Genomic DNA, 23,797 nt, shown 5'->3' with positions numbered 1-23,797 from the left:
GTTCAGTTAAATTCAGTTAGTTTTTACAAAAGATTGACAGACTGACGGTTGGATGGATGGATGAGTTTTGATCACATTTATACTTGTACATGTGATAAAATCTATTGTAACTGACTATATGAGGATTAGTTCTTGTGAGATCATGTGCTGAATTGGCAGAAAAAAAGATGGACACAGCTGTAGAAATTGAAATTGTTAAACATATGAGCGGAATAAAAATCAGTGTAACAAAATAAGCAAAACAAAAAAAAACTTTGATCGGCTCACGTTGATTTAATATTGTGTTATAAACAATGTATAAAGAATCCAAATGCTGCTTATAAACGCAAAAGATTTGAATAATGACATGATGAAATGATGAGTTGGCTGCGACTCCCTCAGAAGGCATCTGATGACCAGCGCCCCCTGGAGCAACTGTTAGACTTCATTATATTACAGTTGTTAATTATAAATCTCCATCCAGCTGCTCTCTTGGCCTGAATGTGACATAATGGGCTTTACTTGGAAATGACAGCCCATTGTCAGACCAAGCTGAATACATTGCGCCTACATACCAGCTCTTAATGCCTTTGATTCAAAACCCCCACCCACCACCTCTTCTCTTTATCCAGAAAGACGACACTCGGACATAATATGAGCTTTTCATTATGGGGAACATCTTTATTGCCCAAGAATCCACCTGAGAATGAAATAGCACGGCACAACTCATCCAAAACAAAGCTTATTTGCATCTTTAAACATCTCTGTTGGCATAGGACATGACGTATATACAGCAAAATGTACAGAACATACATTTAAAACTGCCATATCACTGCGCTCATCAAAAAATATGTAAGTTATAGTGACAGTACTTTGCATTGAGGAGTAAAATAAGGAGCGCAGCTATTTGTTGAATTTTACTGAGATTCCTTCCTTCCGAGTTTAATCCCTTCATTTAATATGTGCAGAAAAGGACACGTTTTCATATAGAACTATTCTTCACACAAAACACACTAGGTAAGCACAGCGCCATCACCAGTTTACCCCAAAACCTTGTCGCTAAAAGCAAAAATAGTGCACAAATTTCATACTACACATCGATTTCTACCATAGAATGGACACAGAGCGCCTCCCAAAATCCAGATTATACAGTATGGCAGCCATTTTATTACATAGTTAAAGTTATATCTATGGGTCTACACATCCCTACGACATTATGGATCTTCAAGTTCAAGTACAGACTCCACTTATAATCATGTAGTCTCGATTCTTAATGATATGGTACACCTAGATATCAGTGCTGCAGCAGAGAAGCTAGTAAAAAAATTATCTTACAACGATATCATTTAAAAATCTTTAAAAAATTATCATCCACTGTAATTGCTTTAATCTACTCTTTGTTATATTAATGCCACAATAGTTAATAAAAAAAAAAACAGCAAAAGAATAGAGCCACTTTTAAATAAATATCACATTACTGTTGTACCGTTGTATTATGACATGTTACGTACTCGTTCCCTGAACAGGAGGCCGGTTATTGTGTTATATGAGACGCTGATAGCTCAGCCCCTCCCGTTTGATCGTCTATATTTATGTATGCAGACACTGGATAGATATTTTTGCAATGCACGATAGAGCAGGGATGCAGGTTATGTGAATGTCTTACAGGCCACATTATAATGTTGTGGACGTTTGCTGGTATTATTCCATAGTACGAGTCTTTACTCTTTGGCAAGACTTGGGCTACATCCACACTGCTACGTTTTCAAACAACCTCTGTCCACAAGAGCATTTTCACTCCATTAAAGATTTAATCTTTGATAACATGCCTCAAAACGCACATCACGTGACCACTGGGCATATACGTGAATGTGTTCACAAGAAGGCAAGCGCGTCCCGGTTAGGTCCTGCTGGACATAACTATTGTTGCAAATGTCTCGAATGATAGTTGGTCTTAATTTTATCTGCACTACAGCTGTTAGCAAAGACAACAGGGTAAGGAGAAGGTGACCAAACTCTCCATTTTAAAACTCTGCTATAGTGTGGATTACAGGCGTAACTGAAGCAGACTTGATGCTTTTTAAAATGAAAACGTAGCAAGGTGGATGTAGCCTTACTGAACCTCTGTTTCCCTTTTCTACACAATAAAGGCTCTAAATGCACTAGAATGCATATTAACAGGCTTCAAGATGGATGAAATAATCCACAAGGATCTTCAAGTATCAGGTGGTCTTTTGACAAAAGAAGCTCTACTTTTGGCATGTAACTGTAAATATCTCTAGAAGGCGATTTCTCCTGCTTTTACGCTGTCTGGTCATCTGCCATCGGCCTTCGATGCAGCTTAGATTAGTGTCACGAAACAGCACAGATAACAAACGTCCAATGGCGTCAAGACACTAAATGCAAATATGACTGCTTTTCCAAACGCTCATTGGGGGTTGGAGGGGTGTGGCTCTAAAAATATTTTCCAGCTGCTTTCTGCAAATTCAAAACCTTACTTTCAAATGCAAGCTGAAATGGACAAATACATGGCGTCACACCCCCCCGGTACCCGTTATCCTTCACTTTGCTGATCACTGTCTGTGCTCAGGTCAGGCCTTGGCCTCCAGCAGTTCGAGGAACAGTTTGTGCATAGGCACGCGGCCATCCTGTTTGATGCTGCAGAAGTGCTGGACTGCACGGGCGGCCGTCTGACGGAGAAGGGGCAGGGTCATGATCAGTTTGCCGGCGCGCCGAGGGTCCTCTGGGTGGTGGGTGGCCTCGTGATCCTGGAGGGCCCCATGGAGGACGTCCTGGAGTCTTTGGACTGCCTCGGAGTCCTCGATCTGCATGGAGTCTAACAGAGGAGATGGAATTAGGAATTCAAATATGCTTTAGAACAAAGTACACACAAGAGTGCAGGTAAATAAAAATGAAAAAAAGTAAGCCAAAGATCCCTGACGATACCTGAGTTGGCGAGTGCGATGGCCTTGAGGACCACGAATTCCTCCTTCTCCAGCCCCATAGTTTTGTACTTCTTGGCCAGCTGCAGGATGGCGTTGTTAAGGTCGAGCAGGCCCGCCAGCTTCGACTGCTCCTCGTCCATGATGTAGTCCTCGGCGTACACCAGCTTGTCCTCCAAGGCCAGCGAGCGGAACACCACTCGCAGGATCAAGATCTCCATCCAGCCGCTCTGCAGGAGACTCATCTGGTCTGCGAGTGAGAGGGAGGGAAAGCCTAAAAACAGAGAGGATACAAAGAACCAGTTAGAGATACCACAGAGGGCTATTATGAATTCATTTTATATATAAATCGCAGAAAATGATCGTGATCCATTACGGTGACCAAAACAGTGGAGGGTTAAACACCCGCCTGGATAACTGGTTCGCAGTGCGTTTTCCCAACATAATACATTGTTTGCTCTTACGGGCAAACCGAGGGATGAAGCAGATACAGCTAAATCAAAACACGACCAGAATGAAGCTTCTTGTTGCCTTGAGTAAAAATGTGAATTTCCCTGGTAATGAACATTGTAGGAAGCATTTTGGATAATGTACGTACACAAATATATATACAACATAAGTCGATTTGTTACACACTGTATGTTAAATATCCTGGATAATGCAGAATGTGTTTGTGGCAAAATGATTTATTTCAAAGCGAGCGACACAGCAAAGGGCAAAACAAAGGACAGGAGTGAACGGGTGGTGGATTTAATCACTCTCTGTGGGACACACCTACTTTGATTGACAATTACACCCCACAGGAGTATGATTAAACTTGATCACCCTCTCCACATAAACCTGCACACACACACACACACACACACTCACGTGCACGTTTACGGTAATTAAAAAGATGATTTTACGGAGTGAGGGGAGGAGGGGCGGACGTTTGTGTTTTTTGACACCATCAGTGATTGTTATCAGGATTCGCTGCTCTTTACAATCACCGCGGGAACGCCAGTGGCCCCCGTTTCCCCACTATCGCTCCCTGATTGATTGGAAATGCTGCCTGTGCACGGTTTCATTGGTCGAAAGGGATCGGTATTCTGGCACTGGACCATCGATCAGGGACAGGGACCTGTGTGAATGTGTGTGTTTGTTTGTGTGTTGGGGCCAGTGTGATGAAATCTCAGGCAATACATTGATTGATTTTAAGGTCATATACGAGTTAAACCTTCAATAAAGAGAAAAGAGCGTATTTTCAGGAGACCGAGGAAAAGGACACTGAGGGCAATGAGGCGTGTTGACATTTGGGGAGAATTGCGTTGCCAGCGTTAGTTGTGTCTTATCATCAACAACAACAACAACAACACAAAACCACTCTCACACTCGCATTTCGACGTCCAACTCGCGGCACAGACTCATAAAAAGGCCAAAAGCAAAGAGGGCAGTTGGTCTTTGGCCAGCTCATCTGCCAGTCTGGCCCTCAGACTTCAGACCACATCACTGTCACTCTGCCTGATGCGAGCCGACGCGGAGGAAGGGGGGGAGCAGCCAGGACAGTAGCCCCGTCACACTCAACCCCCCCCCCGGGCTGAGAACTCAGATGGCCCGGGCCACTTTGCCCAGGACCCTGGTTCTCATAGCGATGAGGGCCATGTGCCCTGCCACTCACCCAGAGCCGATGTGACATCGCCATTACGCTGCTCGGAGGGGACAGTCTTTTTTCCTGTTTAAATACCCATTCTCTCAATGTTTTTGTCTTTTCTGTGTACCTTTGTTTATTTATGTCTTTTACCGCATCAACCTGTTTCTTGAATGATGCTACTGACTTTTTTTGCCAGGTCACTCTCATGATTCCCATTACTGTCTTTATGCTCGTCCCTTTTCTCCATCTGCCTCTGTTTTTTTGTTTTAACTGAAATAGCCAATTTGGGATGCCAACCACAATTTCTCAGTCAAACGGAGGACAATGTTTTAGGTTACAATGTGATATCAGTTTATATTGTTATATCAGTGGCAATTTCTTTTTAGTATTTGTAATTGCTTTCAAATCTTAATTTAAGAGATGAATGAGAATGTGGCCGGTCTGGAGAACATCTATTATTATTCATAGATTGTCTCTAATGTTTTATGGAGTATTTTTGTGCTGCTTTTGTGTATTTTTGGCCAATGAATGTTCTTCTTGACACTATAGAGATAAACCCGATTTGAGTTTGATATGATTTAGTCTAAAAAGTCTGAAAAGTACAGGAATCTAGAAGGCACTCAGTAGATTGTATACCGCACAACAGTCCCCTTAGTGATTTCAATCAAGCTGCACCAAATTTAAAAAACGCATGAATATTAGCCTGCCTGAATTTATTTTCTTTGATCCATGAATTACTTCCTGCGAAATGAATGCCAATGTTGAAAAATGTATCCCAAAGTAGAGATTTATTACTTTCTTTTTTATCCTTGATCAAATGTATTTGCCATAAGTCGCCTGATGGACGTTCACCTTTTGTTGAATTTTATTTTATTTTGGTGACATTTTAAAAGTTTGGATAAGATGCGCCTGACAGTTGGATGAAAACATGTCTTTCCTGTCCCTTCCTCCCTCCCTCTCCCCTCCTCTCTCCCCCTCAGGTGGGTCTCTGCCTCTCACCGCCGCTCCTCTTCCTCAGCTCAACCCCTCCACTGGCAAAGGGCTACAAATACACCCATCAGTCGGACTCCGTCTGTCTCGTGCACTGACAGTAAAGAGCCGACGAGAGAGGCAGACAGCTACAGCCTGGGGGGGGTGAGACAAGGGAAGGGGGAGGACGATGAAGAAAGAAGGGGGGTTCTTTTCTCCTCTTCCTTAAAAAAAAACCCCCCAGAAAAGAACAATGGAAATGCTGATGAGGGACACCAGACAAGGACACACACTCAAACAGTTTCTTCATTTCCACTTTGTAGGAAGAAACACAGGGACAAATATAGTACACACACACACACACACGCACACACACACCTGCTTTGTTTGTTTTGTAAGCATTTCAGAGACAGGACATCAACAAAAAAGCCAGGTGTTTCCCGGGTGGTGTTTTGGGTGTGGATAACCTGGGCTGATAAAGCAGTCAGGGCTTCAGTAAGAGCAAAAACACGAAGAGCAGAATTCGAGACTGGAGAAAATGTCTCTTAGTCTTTGCAAGAATCTGCTGCTTTTCTTAGCTATATAGCATTTTAAACTATTTCCCCGGTATTTCATATATTTAAATACTAACTGGCAGATTAACCAATCATGAATCTTGAATCTTGATTGCAGCACTAGCTGGTGGTGATCAATCAAAAAAATTGTCATTTAATTGACTGATTAATGAACCAATCTTCTTTGAACTAATACTAATAAACACATATAGGGAAAACACTGGAGTAAAGTCAGTAATTTCTCTAAGTCTCCTGTAAGGGCACAGTCACATGAAATCGAATGCACAGTGAATATCGTGGGTCTAAGGTCACCAAAGTTGAACTCCGGAAGTGAACGGGAGGTGAGGGTTTACAAACTGCATATGGGTCACTGTGCCCAAAGGCAACTCTACTCTTGGTCAATCTGCGTCTGAGAGATAATTAGTCTCTTGATTCAGAGCAGCTCACAGGTAAATGAGATCACTATCAAACAGTGTGGAAAGAGCTCCTGAGTCTCCAAACTAAACCTGTAAACCTCTGCTGCACCTGCCAACAGCGTCCGAACATCAACATCCCTGCATACCAGCATTTTAATCCCACTAAGCTGTCAGAATACTCTTCACCTCTCCTTTCCATCCTCTCATCCGAAGTCAAAAAAAGAAGAAGATCTGGACGTCCCTTCTGCTGCTCCTAGTGTTAGGAGGATTTCCGTAATTCAAACAGCACAGCGCGAGGGCTGCATCCCAGGAAATGAATTAAAAGGTCCAGGTGGCCGCTGGTCATCTGGTTGATATATTAGGAACACACAGTGTTTGGCATAGGCACGGCACGCGCACACACACACACGCGCACACACACACGAAGGACAGACACTGACAGACTACACATAGTTGCACCAACTTGCCCTCCTCTCTCTCCTCTGGGCATCCAGCAAGCATCTTGGCAACCACACGTACCAACAATCTCCTCCTCTGATCTGATTATAGACTTAATGGGAGCGAATGTGTGTGTGTGTGAGTATGTGTGTGTGTGTGTTGGATTGTGAGAGCGAACAACTGGCTCGCTGACTGACTGACCGACTGACGGAGTGAGTGAGTGACTGAGGACTCCGGCCTGCTGTGGTACCTGGGATGTGTTTGGCCCAGCCGATGTTGACCACCAGCTCCCTGTCAGCCAGGTCGCACAGGGTGGTCAGCGCCTTGATGTCGCTCTCGGGCACCGTGGGGTCCGGCATGGCGAAGATGCCCTCGGGCTCGGCCACCAGCAGCAGAGACACCACTTTGTTCTCCACCACGCCACCGATAGAGACTGGGAGAGAGGATGGATATTACTTATTATTGTAAACCATCTTTATTGGATACGTAATCTCCACAATGTCAAGGTGTAATTTAAAAGACCGGGAAAGAGATAAGCCACACAAAAAATGTTTTCAGTTACACAAAAGTACATATTAAAGAGATGCTGCACTTAAATGGGATTTTTGAGCTGTAAACTACATCATATGACTCTTAATTAGTGCTGGTCTTAATATCATGGGTTGAACATGGCTCATTACGCCACCTAGTGTTTCACACCATCCTGGAACTTGAAGGGCCAATGCTTACGTAGAGTCGACCGTTTGAAGGGATTAACACCCACCACCAGCGACTGTTTGTTGGAAACTGAGAAGCTGGGATCATTTTCAGATCTATGACGAAACCAAACCCCTAAGCCCATCACATCTACCATTTATAGACGTCCCCCCTTCCTCTCCTGCCCCTCCATGTCTAGGGGGGTTGCAGGTGTTTTAGCTGCAGTTAGCAACACCTCACATCACTGTGATCTAAAGGCATTTTTGAATTTTCGGCCCAAAGTTTAACGTCACTTAAAGATTTTAAAACATTCAAAACTCCAATGTGTCATCCTCAGTGGGACGAAATATTCACTGCAATGTATTTTGTTCTTTGTATCTGTCCAGAGAATCTTACTCCAAATGAGTTAATTAAAAATGTTAGGCCAAAACAAAACCCCACAGGAATACGTGAAAAATGAAATACACCATTTAACAAAGCTGAAAATGGGCCTTGTTTTCTTCTTAACTCTTGAAAATTTGATGTTTTGGAGATACGGGCATCGCACCCACAGGGTTTCCACAGGACCACAGGGTTTAGCCTTTTTGCAAGTGCAAAGTAGACGCGAAGTTCATCACAGCCAATTCAACGCTTCCCACTTCTCATTTCAAATATTTCAGTGGCCAATGATTTATGCCAGCTCATTAGCAAAGACCGGCCATAAAAATGATTCAGCGCCGTGACAGACAACATCACAGAAAAACATTACTGAACTGTTTGGAACTCACAACACAGATAAAATAAGAGCCTGTCACATCTGCAATAAACTAATCCATTAAGGTGGGCCGAGTGCTTAACAGTTATGTATTGCACTCATGTATATGTGCACCACAGTTAATATAAAGCTTTGTTTGTGCGCCTACATGTTTTTTTCTGGGGCAGGGCGCTCTGTGGGTGCAGATAAGGGCTGTTCTCTGCATCTATTCTCCGCTTGTACTTCTGTCTGCCGCCTCGCACCCGGTCCAGACGCACACCTACGGAAACACAAACACAGAGGACGTTAATGAGGCACAACAGTCGCAGAGTCAATATACAGACAAACCACCCTTGGTCAACTTAGACTCTTTAGTTAACCCAACCTCAATCTGCATGTCTTCGGACGGTGGGAGGAAGCCGCTGTACACAGAAAGAACATGCAAGCTCCACACAAAAAGACCCCAGGCTGGATTAGCATGTATCACATGCTAAATAAAAAAATCCAGTAACTACTTCTCGAAAGTAACTAATATTTTTTAATATTTAGAAAAATATGTATTTGATAAAAATAGGCAAATTAGCATGCAAGGGACATAATTCATGATACTTTATCAGCAAAAATGAATAAGGTAAATGAATGACACTTCAGAATGTGGGCTGGAGGAGCCAGGGATTGAACCCCCGACCCTCCCTTTACCCCTGAGCCACAGTGACTCCAAATAGCACATTTATTCAAATAGTACTTTTCGTTTCCACTTGGGTCTTCGTCAGGTTTGGCGTGCAGGGCCAACGATATTTTTTTTTATCTGTAAAGACCCTGATGACAGTGAATTGCTCATCTGCCATTAGAAAGAGGCGATGGCCACTCATCTGCTCGCATGTTCCGACGATCCCAAGGAGACAGAAGGACTCATGTCTAATGTCGGCGCAGCAGCACGCATCCTGTAACACGACACCCGGCTGATGTTGTTGAGACCTCATCGCCATGGTGAAGGGGGATTTAAGTATGTGTGTGTGTGTCTGTGCTTGTGAATAGGTCTGTTCGAGAAGCTGAAAGTCACAGTCACCAAGTGCCTCTCTAAAGAAAATGCACGTGTCCAGCCGGTGCGAACGTGACTCAGGAAGCCTTTAGTAGTGGTGTTAGGTTACCTGATCTACACAGTGTAAATGGCCATAGTGCCCCTGAATAGCTCCATAATGGCACTTGCGTCTGTGAGAGACACTCCGGGGGTATTATTTTCCCATTTGACACCTCGCAATGATCCTCCATTCCTTTGAGACGGCAGCCTCCTGTACTTATTCTTACTTACGGATATTTATGGAGCGCATGCATCAGCGTCCACGGCATTTAATACCATAATGTCCTTTTAATCAGGCATGTAAAATGTTTTGTGGGGTGGCAGCAGTTTATGGGCAGGTCCTTTGTTTTTTTGCGTCATTGGTTTGTAAAGCAGAATTAGAGGATTTCTGCTTTATTAATGAATGGATCGTGAACAGAGACAGGAGAGAGGAAGAGTGGAAAGAGGTGCCTGCTCATAACAATGTGATGGTGTGAGAATGAGTGGCTTGTGACCTTTGGTGTAAGCCAGTTCAGCCCTTCCATATAAAATGTCATGCTCAGAAGTGGTAGGACAGCACACTTCCATGTTTTGACACTCTATGGAAACGTGTTTCTAAGAAGTCCATTCAAGCTCTTCACTTTGACATGATGGGGTTGCAGTTTGGCCACAGATCTGTATTCAAATCTAGGTTTATAAACTGGTTTGAAGAGGGCAGGGCTGGGTGAGTCAGTATAGCTTTCAGAGACTTTTCTTGATACTCAATTGAAATAATCCTAACTCTGATTTAACTGTGGTTTAGTGAGTGGTTGTTGGGCCTTGATTGAGCTGTGCACTCCGTTGAGCACCATTCTAAATATTCTAATTCCGTGACAGAGACTTTATGATTTATTTGAAAACCTCCAGAAAAATCTAGAAGCCTAAAGTCCAATTGTCAGACAGTGATTGATCCTGGGATATAGATAACTAACTAACTAAAGCAGCCCAAGAAAGGAAAAGTCACGTGCTGGGGTGTTATATAACGTTGCACTAATTGCAATCAAGAGAAATATTACACATTATCAAGATATGGATTTAAGAGGATCTTGTTGAGCCATATTTCATACTTTTCTGTGCGGCACATTTGGCCCAGTGATGGTTTGATGGGATAAGAAATGAGTTGGCAGTTTTGGGGTTAAGAGGAAGGACAGGAGCGGCACTGGAGAAGATTAGTGGGGTATTACAGGAGAGATTGCTCAGGTAAACCCAGTGCTCTCTGACCCGCCACCGACACACAAGGGGCAAATAGTAAGTGTTGATTAGCCCGGGTACTTGGCAGGTGTCACTCTGAGGTGTGTAATGAGGGCTGAGGGACTTACTTGTGTGTTGTCATCAGATTTAACGCAAACTGTTGGCAAACACCGGATTAAATCAAACTCCATGATCAGAAAACGCGCGTTTCATAGGGGTGTATTTGTGTGTGCTTGGAGCTGACAGTTATTCAAACACACACACACACACACACATTAGATCTAAGTGTAACTCTTCACAGTGAAATGTGCTGACAACCAAAAGGCCAAGAATAGCTGTGGTGGATAACAAAACAGACACACACCTCCTCCCTGTTCTTCAATACGGCCCATCAGAGGTCGATAAAGACAGACTACCAAGACGCTGATCTATTTTTTGCCTCTTTCATCACTCAGCCTTCTTTTGAGGGTGTCTGGATGTTCACACAAGGAGCTTTACAAGTTCCCAAAGTGCACATTGTGCAGCTGGACATCCGGACGTGGACCCTGACTCATCCAGGTTCAGGCCAGGTCCGTTGTTTCCGCCGCCACCACCGGCATGCGTTCACTACCAACAATCCCACGCTTCTCAGATATTGCGACACATGTACGCATGACGGTCACCAACGCCAGCGTGCGGCCGATTTTCCCCGTGCGCAGCTTGCGGTCGGCACATGAGAGGAGATTTGGAAAGTTGGCGGCGAACAGAACACATAGTACCTCTGTCGGTGTTCTGATGCGTTTCTCAGAATGCAGATTAACACAGCAGGATTATCACACCTGAGACCAAATAGCCAACAGGATGTGGGGATGAGACAAGAAGGCGAGACGACGAGAGAAGGTTGTAGATTGCTGCAACTGTTTCCTTTTTTTGATATTGCACACATTTTGTTAACCTACACATTTCTTTAACCCCTTTGGAGCGACGGCAACTGGAGAAATGGCCACTAAACAGGGGTTTAATCAAATCCGGCCTGGGGTCTATATGTCTTTTAGCTGTGTATTTAATATGGCTCTGACTCCCCCCATTAAACCTCACAGCTCCTCTGTCTCAGCCTTTACAGCCACCTCTCCTGGGAAGAGGGGGCATTATGAGACACGATGAAGCGCGTTACGAGGGCGCTTACGACGGGAGTTATGAGGGGCAGTTCGCATTTCACGGAGGTCTAGGAATCCCAAAAGGCATCTGGAGGAATTTACGAGGGGGGAGGGACAGCAAAGAGGGTGGCTAGGAGAGGGGAGGAGGTGGAGTGGGATGCTATTGATGCCCCTACCCTATTAAAAGCAGCTAATTTAGAAAAAAGGCACACACACACACACACAAATCGAAAACACACACTCACGAAAACGCGGTGGTGTTTGCGTGAATGTGAGTGCAGACTGGCGTGTTTAATCCAACTCGTGTGCACAAACTAAACATTCTGTGTACACATATCTCAACGCACACAACAGCAATAAACGGATGCTCCTATGTGTTTAGAAACGAGTAGGTGGCATTAAAGGATCGTTCCAGTTTATTACAACCGGGATCTTATTTTCAGAGTTGCGGCCATCACTTTTATCCGCTGTGATCATTGTCACAAAAGTAATTGCCGAGAACTGGGGACATGGCAGCTCGCCAGGCCAAGAAACAAAACAATTAAACAAGCTGTAAACAAGCCGTTGATTTAATGCTGTTTTTTTTTTCATATTTTGTGCCACATAGTAATCCTCTCTGTGACAAGAGCTACTTCACTTTGGGGCTGGCACCAACCAAGCACTCCTTCACAAATTCTTCATTTAAATCAGGTTTCGAGTTTTAAGCACTTCCCTATAAGCTCGGCACGCTGGCTTATCGTTATTGTTCGTCCATTTCTATTAGAAGACATGACATTGTGCTTCTACTATTCTTTTTTTGGTAGTCGCTGCAAATGCATTGGATTTGCATTTGGGCAATCAGTTTTTTCAAGCATTCTCTTGTAATGTGCTATTTTTGTATGTATGTGTTTTTTTGATGTTTGTATTTATATTGTGTTCATCTTTGTAAATATAATTACAAGTTTGAACTCATGACCAGTGCTTTAAGGGGTTGGAGAGCTGGAGGAATTATGGAAGTCCATTTAGATATAAACTCCTCCTCAGGTGGACTATACACGGCTCCAATAGAGACATATGGTTTGCATACAATTGTGAAAACTCAATGGTACCAAAAAAACCTTTAGAATTAACTGTGGTGACCAATTTCTCCCAATTTGTTATCACACCAACAAGCTGCAGCCAGAAAGCAATTGGCAAGATTTTCTTTTCTGATCCTGACAACAAATACAATCCTTCATCTTTACATTTACTATCCCTCAGTACCACCACAGATAACACACACACACAGACACATTTTTATCAGCCGTGCTCCTTTCCTTATTATCATCTCTCGGCCCCACACAGCAGGCAACAAGTGGCCGTCACAGTAGGAGGTCGCTAATGTTTTCCTTTTTGAGTCACTTCTAAATCTGGACAACAATATGTCACCAGACAGGCACACAGTCAGACGGGAGGAGCACCTGACCGCTGGGACGGACTCTGTGGAATGTCTCCATGTCGCCCTCGTCATTTCAGATTAAAATTTTGGATTGTAAAATAGTTCGGTGTGTTGGAGTGTTTTTTAAAATACGTTACACACATATTTGTATTTCCCTTATAAATTTGTACATTACAGAGCAATGTGCTGGGTTATTTTAATTCTACATTTATATCAATTACTTTTAAATTACTAAATTAATCACTAATGAGTTAAATCAAATTAAAAAAACTTGTAATATATATCTCGACATAATCAAAATTCTGTAAAACCAAAATAAGATTTGTTGTAGGAGCCCCTAGCAACAACTCCCTGGCTTCTGAGGAGTGGCACACACACTTACACACACACACACATGCATACACACGCTCACACTGGCAGATTTCCAGAAGTTATTTCTGAAGGAACAGTGGCGAAGCAAAGAGCTGTTAACACGTCGATGCATTGTTCGGCCCGGTTTACTGCACATACACACACCTTCCACACAAATCACAGCTGCCACCAAGGGCCCGGAGTTTAATTGTCAGAAGTTTTAGGTTTCACTGGGGTTTACACAGCTACACTATGTGCCGTCGGCGGTTTATCAGGTGGGACATTAGGAGAATCTCAGCTGGTAATCGGGGTATTGTTTCCAGGAATGCACAACAAAGAGATTGCCGTGTTACCTTTCACCCTCTGCCTGCTTTATCTTCGCCGTCTAAAGAATGAGATTTAAACTTCTGCCAGGTCTACCAACGGATCAATCCTGAAAAAAAAAGGCAACCCAAACAATATTCCGACCGACGTCTGAGAGTGAGTTTAGTGTGTTGCTGACCTTCTCTCAACATGCCCACGCCCAGACATTTCACAAACCGGCAGGCCTGGCAGGATTTCCTTCTCCTCTTGGTGATTTCACATTCATTGGACGCTGGGCAGCTGTAATCGATGTTACCTGGAACAGAAGAGAGAATAAAGAAACACATGGTTTTGAGAATTGTGGTAGAAAATGGGGCAATACATCAGATTTGTACTCTTTAAAACACTTTGAGTACACGGCTCGCTCTGCGTTGAATTCCAAGTAAAAAAGATGACTTGTTCCCGATACGTAATTACTCCTAATTACGTGCTGGGAACACACTGTGGCAGCCGACTGTGCAGGTTAAGCCGATAGCATTCATCCAGGTACAGGCGCTCTCAGCTGCCACCCTCCATCAGATACAGGAAGCATCTGATGAGCCAGACACTAGATCGGACTGTTTGATCTGCCAGCCACTCAACCCGTTTGCCCTCTGAACCCATGAACAGTAGCCAACTCCTGGAGGCCTAACCTCAGCGTTCCCCTGCCAGGTCCTCGACCCGGGGCCGCCAGCCAACGCCGCACAGGATGCAATCCCTTCAAAACACACTCCCACTGCTCCCCGCTGCTAATGCACGCACATTCAACGCCATATGTTATCTGAGGCTTTAAAGTCCAAACTCAAACATGTTGACTGTATACACGACACGCCGAAAGTTTAACCGCATATCAGCTGTTTGCAAACAGGTCTTATTTAAAGCCTTCGTGCAGTTTGCTAGGGTGGAAGCTTTGAGCTAACTGATCGGGCTTGTTTATACCAAAACAAACGCTCATGGTCCGACTGCATCTGCACCGTGTTGCTCGAAAAACAGGTTTATACGATGCAGGAAGGCCTCATCAGCCATGTCCAACAAACTCTGTTACCAAGCCATAAAAAAACTGCAAGTTTCTCTCTTACCCTGGATGGTCCTCTTGAAGAACGCCTTGCAGGCCTCACAGGACGCCACGCCGTAGTGGTAACCTGAGGCCACATCACCGCACACCAGACACAGCCGCTTGGCCACCGAGCCCAGCATGAACTCACACTTCACTTGGCCCTCTTCTTCAATGAACCTCCTGGGTAAAAGAAACGGGAAGACAAGTGCTCTCGTTTGACACCTTCAATGGAGCAAAACAACACAAAATATGGGATGACACGCTGTAAATACCAACCTGTTTGTTCCTCCATTGTTGGCCAACGGCGGCGTGTGACCGTAGAGGCTGGGGGAGTCCAGCGCATTGCTGTGAACCAGGACCTTGTTCGTCAGGGGCCCGTAGCTTGAGTTTGTGTCCGACGAGGAGCTTCCAGGGCTGGGCTGGGCCGGGCTGACGTCTCCCTGGGAGCTGGGGCTCGGGCTGGAGGGCTCACACTTTATCGAGGTGGGACAGGTGGGGTCCAAGCCCCTCACTGACATCCTGCCCAGGTGACTGCAGGGGGAAAGAAGATATAAAATTGCGTGCGCACCTTCTTGTAAAAGATATTCACGATGGCAAGAGATGCTTTCAGGTCAGCTTTCCATAATGAGTCACCTTGGTCCAGTCATTACAGTAATATTAATGGCCGGTAGTTCAGGGCTGTGGGCTGTGATTAGTTTTATTAAGTCAGGCACCATTTGCACAGATAGTAATCATGTAAAGTAATAAGCAGCTTAGAGAAATCATTATCATTAATTTACGGCCTCATATGTGCCTTTTTTTTAAAAACAAACAACGGCTCAGAAAGCTCAGCCCGTTAAGGGCAACCATTCTACCTCCATCTCTCCGTCTCTTCATGCCTTCATCTATGCATCCATCCATCCGTCCTGGCCTTTTCTAAACCAGCCGTTTGCGATTTCCCACATATGCAAAGCTGCTGTGAATTACACTGCTTTGTTTTCAGAGAAGTTGACTGCTTAAGCAAACCTAGGGAAATAAACCAAACCTGCAATCATCCGCACGATTATCACCATTCTATTCAATCCAAACAAACTCGTCTTTCACCCTCTGCTTTCTCTCCGCTCTCTATTGTCTCTTTGTGTCAGTTACTCATCTGTCATCACCTGTCAGACGCTACAACAGTTAGCAGTTAACTCTTTTATTGTCGGAATATCTGGAGGCATCAGAGGAGTAAATTCAATGAGACGAGACCAAACGCTTTGCAATATATAACCATAACAATTCAGCGCCAGTTCATTTACATGGCAAATCAAAAAAAATTCACGCCCTCTGTCACTAGAAGAAGAAAGACATCTGATACCAGCTGAGTTGTACAGCGGGCTCGCAGGCATGTGATCTGCCCCCCCACCCCACAGACACACATCATGGTGTCAGACGTTCGCGTGTGGACATTAAAATAAAACTCATAGACGCTCTCCTACACATTCACATGATCAGGAACATGCTACAAGTTCATTGCACACAAACACACACACACATACACACTCACAAACTTACAGACACATTTTAAAGCATGTGTCTTCATAAACACCCCAACACATACTTGTAGTCGCCAGGACAACTTTAAAACCCTCTGCTGTCGCCCTCTCCATGTCTGTCGCACGCGCCCACATGCGGAGATACTCAGACCCACACACACGCAAACACACAGTGACCGCACATCACTATACGTCTGCCCAATCTAATCTTGGGTTTGGTGACGTTGACGTCCGAGTCGGTCTGCTTCCTGCCATGTAAATCGGCGCCCTCTCAGCCACAAGTCATTTGGTAGGCAAAGAAACTGGCTGCTTTTAACCACCCCCTGAGTAAACCATGGTCACGCGCTATGGACCCCTCTACAAACCCACAAAAGACAGACAGACAGACACACAGTAAGAGACAAACTGATAACAAGGAAACGTATGTATAGGAAAACCAAGCAGCTTAAGACATCAAAACTGTATAAATGTATGTTTTGGTCACTTACAGACAGTGAAAAACAAGCTGCAAACCGAGAAGTGACATATCTTCCCCTTATAAAAGGTGTTAAGGTGAAAACATTTACAAACATTGACTTATTTGCACACAGAGAAAAATTAGCATTCAATTGGAGTCATGTTTCTGGTCACCTGCCAAATGTAAGTCGGACATGGAGAGGACAAATTAGACAAAAGGCTGAGAGTGAAACACTTCTCACTTCTCAGTGGTCACCATGTTACGGACGGGCAAGGAGACACAAGCAATTTTCATTTGTCATTTTTCGGCAGGAAGAAAGATGTTGCACAGAATGCGGCATAGTTTTAATGTTGTGTAAAACGGGGGGGGGGGTATAAATGAGAATATCCAGTAAGTAGACACCCTATCGATATTCACTTTAACACATGGAAGTGTACCGAGTCTCTAAATGGAGACCAAATGATATTCACTCTAGAAAACAAAGCTACAAACTTTTTAAGTGTTTGTCGGCCTAACATTGGTGATTGTAAAACAAAATTGTAAAAAAAAAAAAAATTACAATAAAGTTGTATATCAAACCAAAACAATTGACTTACAGATGCTAAAATGCTGTACTGAGCTTAAAACATGCTTAAAAGTCTGGTTTCCATCAAGAGAAGGTATTGGCTGATGTATCCCAAATCTAGTCTTCTGCCCCCCAACCTGAATCGTCATCAACCAATGAAACAGCTCCGTCGCTCCCTCCCTCCATCTTCATTTTCTCCAATCCACTTTGAAGACCATAAAAACAGTACAGTGAAGAGATTTCAGTTTCCTTTTAAAATGACTCACTGGTGCCCTTATTGGCCATCAATCACGGCCGTCAATAATGCCGTGTCAAGTGTGACAGGTACAGAGTGAGATATACTTTGTGCTCACCCATTATAATGCATCAAGGGGAGGCGGGGGAGGGGGTTGGGGGGGGCGGTGTTGACGTTCTGCCTTCATAATGAAATGGCATTAGAGTCGGTGGGGGGGCGATCAGATGTGATGTGATATTCACTGTGACAGATTACTAATCTACGACTCCACATAAAAGCCCAGCGAGGGACAGTGGCTGCGGCCTCACGCGGCCGAGACGCACCCGAGCGGGAGTTGTGCGTCTGGGCGTCAGCGGATTTGTCAAAGTGATCATACCTCACTCCCTTTGTGCGCCAGTATCCAACACAAGTCTAATTGCACCTCGGCAACAAAAGGCCAAAATGCAGCGTGAAACGACAAGGAGCGAGGCGGAAGAGGAGAGGCGGGAGGAAATTACAAGAGGAGGCAGACGGGAGAGAGAATGAGTGTCGAGAAAGTGGGGAAGGGAGGGAAAGAAAGAAAGAAAGAGAGAAAAGGAAAGAGGCAGTCCTGTGGCTCATTAACCTGAGGGTGTTGAAGGAGAAAGGGAGAGACGGCAACACTCACTTTCAAATGAGCGGAGTCATAATGCAGACAATGACCCACTGGGAGGGAGGGAGGGAGGGAGGGGAACAGGGAGGGAAAGAAACACACAAAATGAGAGGGAACTGACCAACACATATAAATAACATGGGAGTGAAGGCAAATCTAAACCTGAACTAAAGAATATAGGCCAATTCATGCTTGAGCGTATTTTGTAAAACGGATAGATAAGACCGCCCTATCCGTCGTGAAACGCCCTCTCCGAGTGCTTCGGACAGCTTTTCGTACACGTCTGATTTTTCTAACTTCTCCGTGTTGTGTCGGAGAGCCCGCGGACAGCTCTTGGCTGTGATTGGTCCGCGAACGACATCATTTCCGTATGTCGTCATTTCCGTACGACGTCATTTCTGTTCGACGTCATTTCCGGACCTGTAACTTCCTGATTCACAATAAATACATACACAACTACGATTCTACGGTTAATGTGACGTGTGTGTTAAGCCAGGGAGTTGTCCGGCTGACGGTGGCTCGTTCGAGCACTGACGACATGTGTGCACGGTCACAGACGGTTAGAACGAGCTTTCAAAACGGCGCTAGCAGGCTAGGCTAGCAACCATGCTAACTGCGGTGGTAACAGTGCATAACCCCGCCGTCACGACTTTAATTCCATTTCTATCATGACACTGTTTCTATAATTCCGCCAGGTTAGAAGCAAACACTGGGTAGTAGTTAGTGTCGGGAGTCCCTGCTGACTGTGTGTGGAAGCTGGGCTTGAAGCTAGCTGGGAGGGGAGCTAGCTAGCTACATGTAGCCTCAAGCAGATTCAAGCTGTGGAATCAGCAACACAGTTCGGAAACAAGACCGGGGAACCGCTGCGCTAAGAAACGATAACATCAGCATCTTGACCAGCTGGGTGTCACTTTATTTAGTTCTGTTAGTTGCCATGGTTCAGTGTGTGGGAGGCAAGCTAACATGTCAACAGAGACACGTGGACTTCTTCTTCCCAAATGGGGTAGGCTTCTCTGAGCTCGTCTTCCGTTGCGCCACCTATGGGTTTGGCGATGAATTTTTTCCGACGTAGCGTGTCGGAGAAGTAAAAATCAAAAAGACTCTTCGCCCCCCGCTGAGACCTCTCTGAGAAACGGACACGTAGTAGTATATAAGAGCCTTAAGTGACAATGAGACACAAGGATTCTACCTGCAAACTGTTGAGGTCTGAACTTTTGGCTCAACCTCTAATCCAACCCCAAGGAGCAGTTATGTAGGTCAGTGGGGTCGGAGTTTTTCTCCTCTTTTTTTTTTTTTGAACTAATGAGCCAGTAGGAGATGAGCAGGGATCAGTGGCACCCCCAGCCTGCAGTAAGAGCCTTAGCCAGGCTTTGGATGAGGCTGTTAGCCGGGAGCTGAGGTGCCTGCGACTGGAGCGCGGGCCCACAGGCTCTGGGAACATGGATAGCGTGCCACACAGGGGGATCATCTGCAGCCGTCACCGCCTTTTCCTCCTTTTCTTTATCTGGTTGCATCTGTCACCAGCAATCAGCCAACGTGCGCATCCAAATGTCTGCTCGGCTTGTGGCCTCCGTTTTTCAGGGGTTTTTTTTGGGCCCTGGTCAGTTTCGCTCTGTCTTCCCCCGGGAAAGTACATTTTTAAAATCCCGAAACGCTCGATGAGGTTTGTTCTCGTGAGGAAGCGTGATTATGGCAGCGCTGATAAAAGAGCAGCCGTGATGATGGCTTTTATGATTACAGCGAAGAGAGGCAATCAAAAAAGAAAAAGGTAGTTTCTGGGTGATCACACAGCCGCTTTCACATCCTTTCACAGGCTTTCGTTTTCTTAGTATTTTTGGTCCGAGTCGCCATTTCTGCCGGGGGAAGATTTCTTTGGAGCTAGGCCAAACCCCCCCCCCCCCCCCCCTCCCGGTCGTACCCACTTGCCATCACTATCAACAAACAAACAAACAAACAAACACGCTGAACAATGACAATTGTAAGTAACGCATACAAACCTCCACCCCCACCGGGACATTTTCATCTAAACCGTCTCAAAGAAGAAAATTTGACTAATTTACATTTTGTTGCACCTCAGCAGAGATAAAACAAACGAAAAAAGTATTCAGGAACTATATATGTTGATCATCTATTAGTAGTTTGAGACATTAATGAAGCAAACCTGCCAAACATAATGCAGTTTCACGAGATGTTGCCAAAAATGATATCAAGATAAAAGAGTCTATAAATATCAAGATAAATGTCACATTATTATTTCCGTTGAAAGTAACATTTTTGCTCCTGAGGGAAGGTGCTGGTTTAAAAATCTTCTTTATTGTCTGACAATGACAAAGATTTGATTTTGATGCAGAAAAAAAAACTATTATAAACATTGTATCCCTCCTTATACATTGATATATTAGACTTTTGTTGTTTTGCTATTGATGAAAACTATGTTGCGATAATTATTCATATTTTGTTGTGTAGCCCTGGTTTTGAGAGTTTTTCTTTCCTCTGTCCTTTCCTTCACTGCAAACTGAATATGTCCAGGTTTTGCACAGCTGGTCGGATAAAATACGTCACTTAAAGACATGACCTTGGGCTTAATAAAAGTAAATGAGATTTAATTCATATTGCATAATCAATAGAGTGAATCATACGGAATCACTAGATTAATCAATGATGAGTAAACATCATCAGCAGTAGGACAGTGTAGAGCTGCAAGAAGTAGAAAAAGACCTTAAACTCCTCTGAAGGAAACAATGAGACAGTTAATCATAATAACTAAAGAATGAATTTTGTAAAAATAGAAAATTAGGATACCGATAAATTCTGTCTTGTAACACTTTTAGATTATTGTTCTCCGTCGCTCTCTTATCAAACTGAAATCTCGCACCTCAAGTCTCCTGCGTGATAAATATTTGCTGGAGTTTACACAGATGTGTCAGGCATGGCTATAACCACAAGATACACAGAAATACAGAATATCTATGTGTATGTTATGAGACAAATGTGATGTAAACAAACACAAAGACCACACATTACAGAGAAAGCTGTCAGTCATCAATACTGAACCTGTGAGACACTGGTTCAGGTGAAAGTGTTCCCATCCTCCTCTGTGGAGTGAACGAGAGACGACTTACTCTGTTTCAGAGTGGTAGGTGAAACACTCTGGGAGGTAGAGGTCGACTAAATCCATGTGCACTCTGCCACCATGCCCTGGACAAGAGAGAAAGGTTGAGTCCGAGGGGGGACGTCCGCTTCTGTCCTGACTTCTCTTGATCTCCTATCTGTTCTCTGCTCCTTCTCTTCTGCAGCCTCTGCTTTTTCTCACTTTCTCTTTATTCTGAATCCCAACTTTGTCTCCATCTACTGCCCTCTCTCGTGCTGTATCACACACGCTCGGCTCCTCTGTCTGTCTCCCTGTCTTCTCACCACTTCTCACTAGCAGCCTCAGGCCAGCTGTTCCTCTTTGAAGTCGGCTCTGTTGTGACAAGGGTCTCCCAGCAATGCCCCAGCCCTCATGAACACACAGCCACACACATTTGAATGGGCTTCCTCCCACATGGCAGAGCTGGCAGCTGATTGGCTGCGACCCTGAGCCAATGAGAGGCAGCCTCTCCCCGCGGCAGGTGGATAATACTGTATGACAAGTGGGGATGTGGTAGTTTAACTGGTTTAAGTTCTTAGCACAAGTAAGGGAGAAGGTGAATTGTAACTTATTAGCAGCTTGTTTTGTCATATTACTTGATATTAAATGACATGATACATGATTATCTCCCATGTGATTGACTGGCGACCTATCACCTGGCTCTCTGTATAGATAATGGATTGATTGATAGACGTTACGTTCCTCTAAAAGTATAAATATACATTTATTTCAAAAAGTATCTTTACTCCCCCAAAAACACACATTCATAAGACTAATCTAATTTGCAATTATATATTTCCCCTACTGAAAATCTGTAATATGATCTTAAAGGTTTCCAAGTGTAAAAATAATATGATAAATGTTGTTTTCAGTTAAATTAATCACATCCGATGCTTGGTGGATTAAGAGTGGAGTCAATCCACAAACAAATGATCAATTAAAGGCACAGCATGTAACTTCGGCCACTAGGGGGTCTCGCAATCAAAACGTTAACAAAAGACTTGGTTTGGCGATGTTGTGAAGCAGCATAAGATCATGGGAGTTCTTCATGACCGTTGCTGATGAAAATCTACCTCACGTCGTAAGTCGGCAGATGATATAACATACTTTGTTTTAAGACATTTCCATTAAGAATTGTTTCATATTATATCTTTAAAGTCCCTAATCAAGCTTAATGTACCAGGTAACCATCAGGATTGGAATTTAACCCGTGACCTTTAATGGGATAGTTCCCTGAAAAATGAATATTTACCCATCATCTACTCAGCACTATGGCAATGGAGGGGTGGATGAAAGTGTTTGAGTCCATAAAATACTTCTGGAGTCTCAGAAGTAAACTTTTGGAGCAGCCGAATCCAGTACAAGTACAGTTAATGTGGACCGAGACTTCAGACGTAATAAAACAACAGAAAAAACATAACTTGACTCCTTACTGCCAAGTGTCCGCAAGCCATTACATTTATATTCTTCTAAACAAAAAAGTCAGTTACACCATGTTTTTTTTGCCTGTGTTTTGTGGACTCAAATACTTCACCCACACCTGCATGAGTGAATTTTCATTTTTTCAGTGAACTATCCCTTAAAAGAGGGAATCTTAATGTATCTCAACACCCCCTCACTGTAAGTGTGGTTTTGTGTGTGTGCAAATGTGTGTTTGTGTGTCTGCACAGAGAGGGATTGTGGATGATCTGCTGGTCGGATGTGGATCTGTCTGTTAAGTGGATCAGGACCTAGTGACCACAGGCTGCACAGGTCTCAGCTGCAAACTCCGACTGTTACTCTCAAAGGAGAAAGTACACGATTCTTTAGTGGACTGGTTCAGTGAATTACTCTTTCAGGGCTGGTATTAATTAATGCTACTATTTAATACATTTCATCTACACAGAAATCAATTAAGTTATATTAAATTGAATAATGTTTAATTGAGGTTTTCAATTAATTTCATGTGATCAATAAAAACACATTTGACTTATTTTGCAGAGGTGGCAGGGCAGCACTAGCACACATGCTAAAGCTTACACCAATGAGCTTTAATGTTAACACTGAGATTTAGGAATGAAATTATATTTCTAAACGTTGCTCTGGTCTCCTTGTTTTCCGTCGAGCACAGTGCCAGGTACTACTTACTGTGCTTTTAAGTTTGCGTGCACGTGTGGGTTGTAAGCGAAAGGCAAAAAGCACCACATTAGGCACAGGGCCACAGCTGATTAGATCAGATAAATGTAAAAGCTGGAAGTCAGTTAAGGTTACAAACTTTGTACAGCGATCAGTCACACGACACTAAAGACACTGAGGCCCGAGCGTTATATACT

General features: G+C 44.0%; 1 protein-coding gene across 4 annotated transcripts; it reads right to left on the bottom strand.

The window, feature by feature from the left end:
- Positions 1 to 2,570: 2,570 nt before the first annotated feature.
- LOC133024526 (estrogen-related receptor gamma-like) lies at positions 2,571 to 21,533 on the bottom strand. 4 transcript variants are annotated; one of them, XM_061091665.1, is made up of 8 exons: positions 21,478 to 21,533; positions 15,227 to 15,481; positions 14,973 to 15,130; positions 14,054 to 14,170; positions 8,527 to 8,637; positions 7,179 to 7,361; positions 2,926 to 3,195; positions 2,571 to 2,815 (listed from the first exon to the last, which is right to left on the bottom strand). In XM_061091665.1, the coding sequence occupies exons 1-8, from the start codon at positions 21,531 to 21,533 to the stop codon at positions 2,571 to 2,573; spliced, it is 1,395 nt and encodes a 464-aa protein (XP_060947648.1). The 4 variants fall into 4 exon arrangements, with proteins under 4 accessions (XP_060947648.1, XP_060947647.1, XP_060947649.1 ...); XM_061091664.1 differs by lacking the exon at positions 21,478 to 21,533 and adding an exon at positions 15,584 to 15,666; XM_061091666.1 differs by lacking the exons at positions 15,227 to 15,481; positions 21,478 to 21,533 and adding an exon at positions 8,395 to 8,411 and having other exon boundaries at positions 7,179 to 7,338; positions 8,551 to 8,637; positions 14,973 to 15,090.
- Positions 21,534 to 23,797: the final 2,264 nt, after the last annotated feature.

The sequence above is a fragment of the Limanda limanda genome, chromosome 18 (assembly GCF_963576545.1).
Source record: "Limanda limanda chromosome 18, fLimLim1.1, whole genome shotgun sequence".
Taxonomy (NCBI): domain Eukaryota; kingdom Metazoa; phylum Chordata; class Actinopteri; order Pleuronectiformes; family Pleuronectidae; genus Limanda; species Limanda limanda.
This window is presented reverse-complemented; position numbering and strand designations above follow the sequence as displayed.

Coding starts and splice junctions, on each gene's coding strand:
- LOC133024526 (XM_061091664.1), bottom strand. CDS start 15,666: ATGGTGCCTGACTTAATAAAACTAATCACAGCCCACAGCCCTGAACTA. Junction 14,171..14,972: donor CTTCAAGAGGACCATCCAGG/GTAAGAGAGAAA, acceptor CTTCTGTTCCAG/GTAACATCGATTACAGCTGC. Junction 2,816..2,925: donor CATCGCACTCGCCAACTCAG/GTATCGTCAGGG, acceptor CTCCTCTGTTAG/ACTCCATGCAGATCGAGGAC.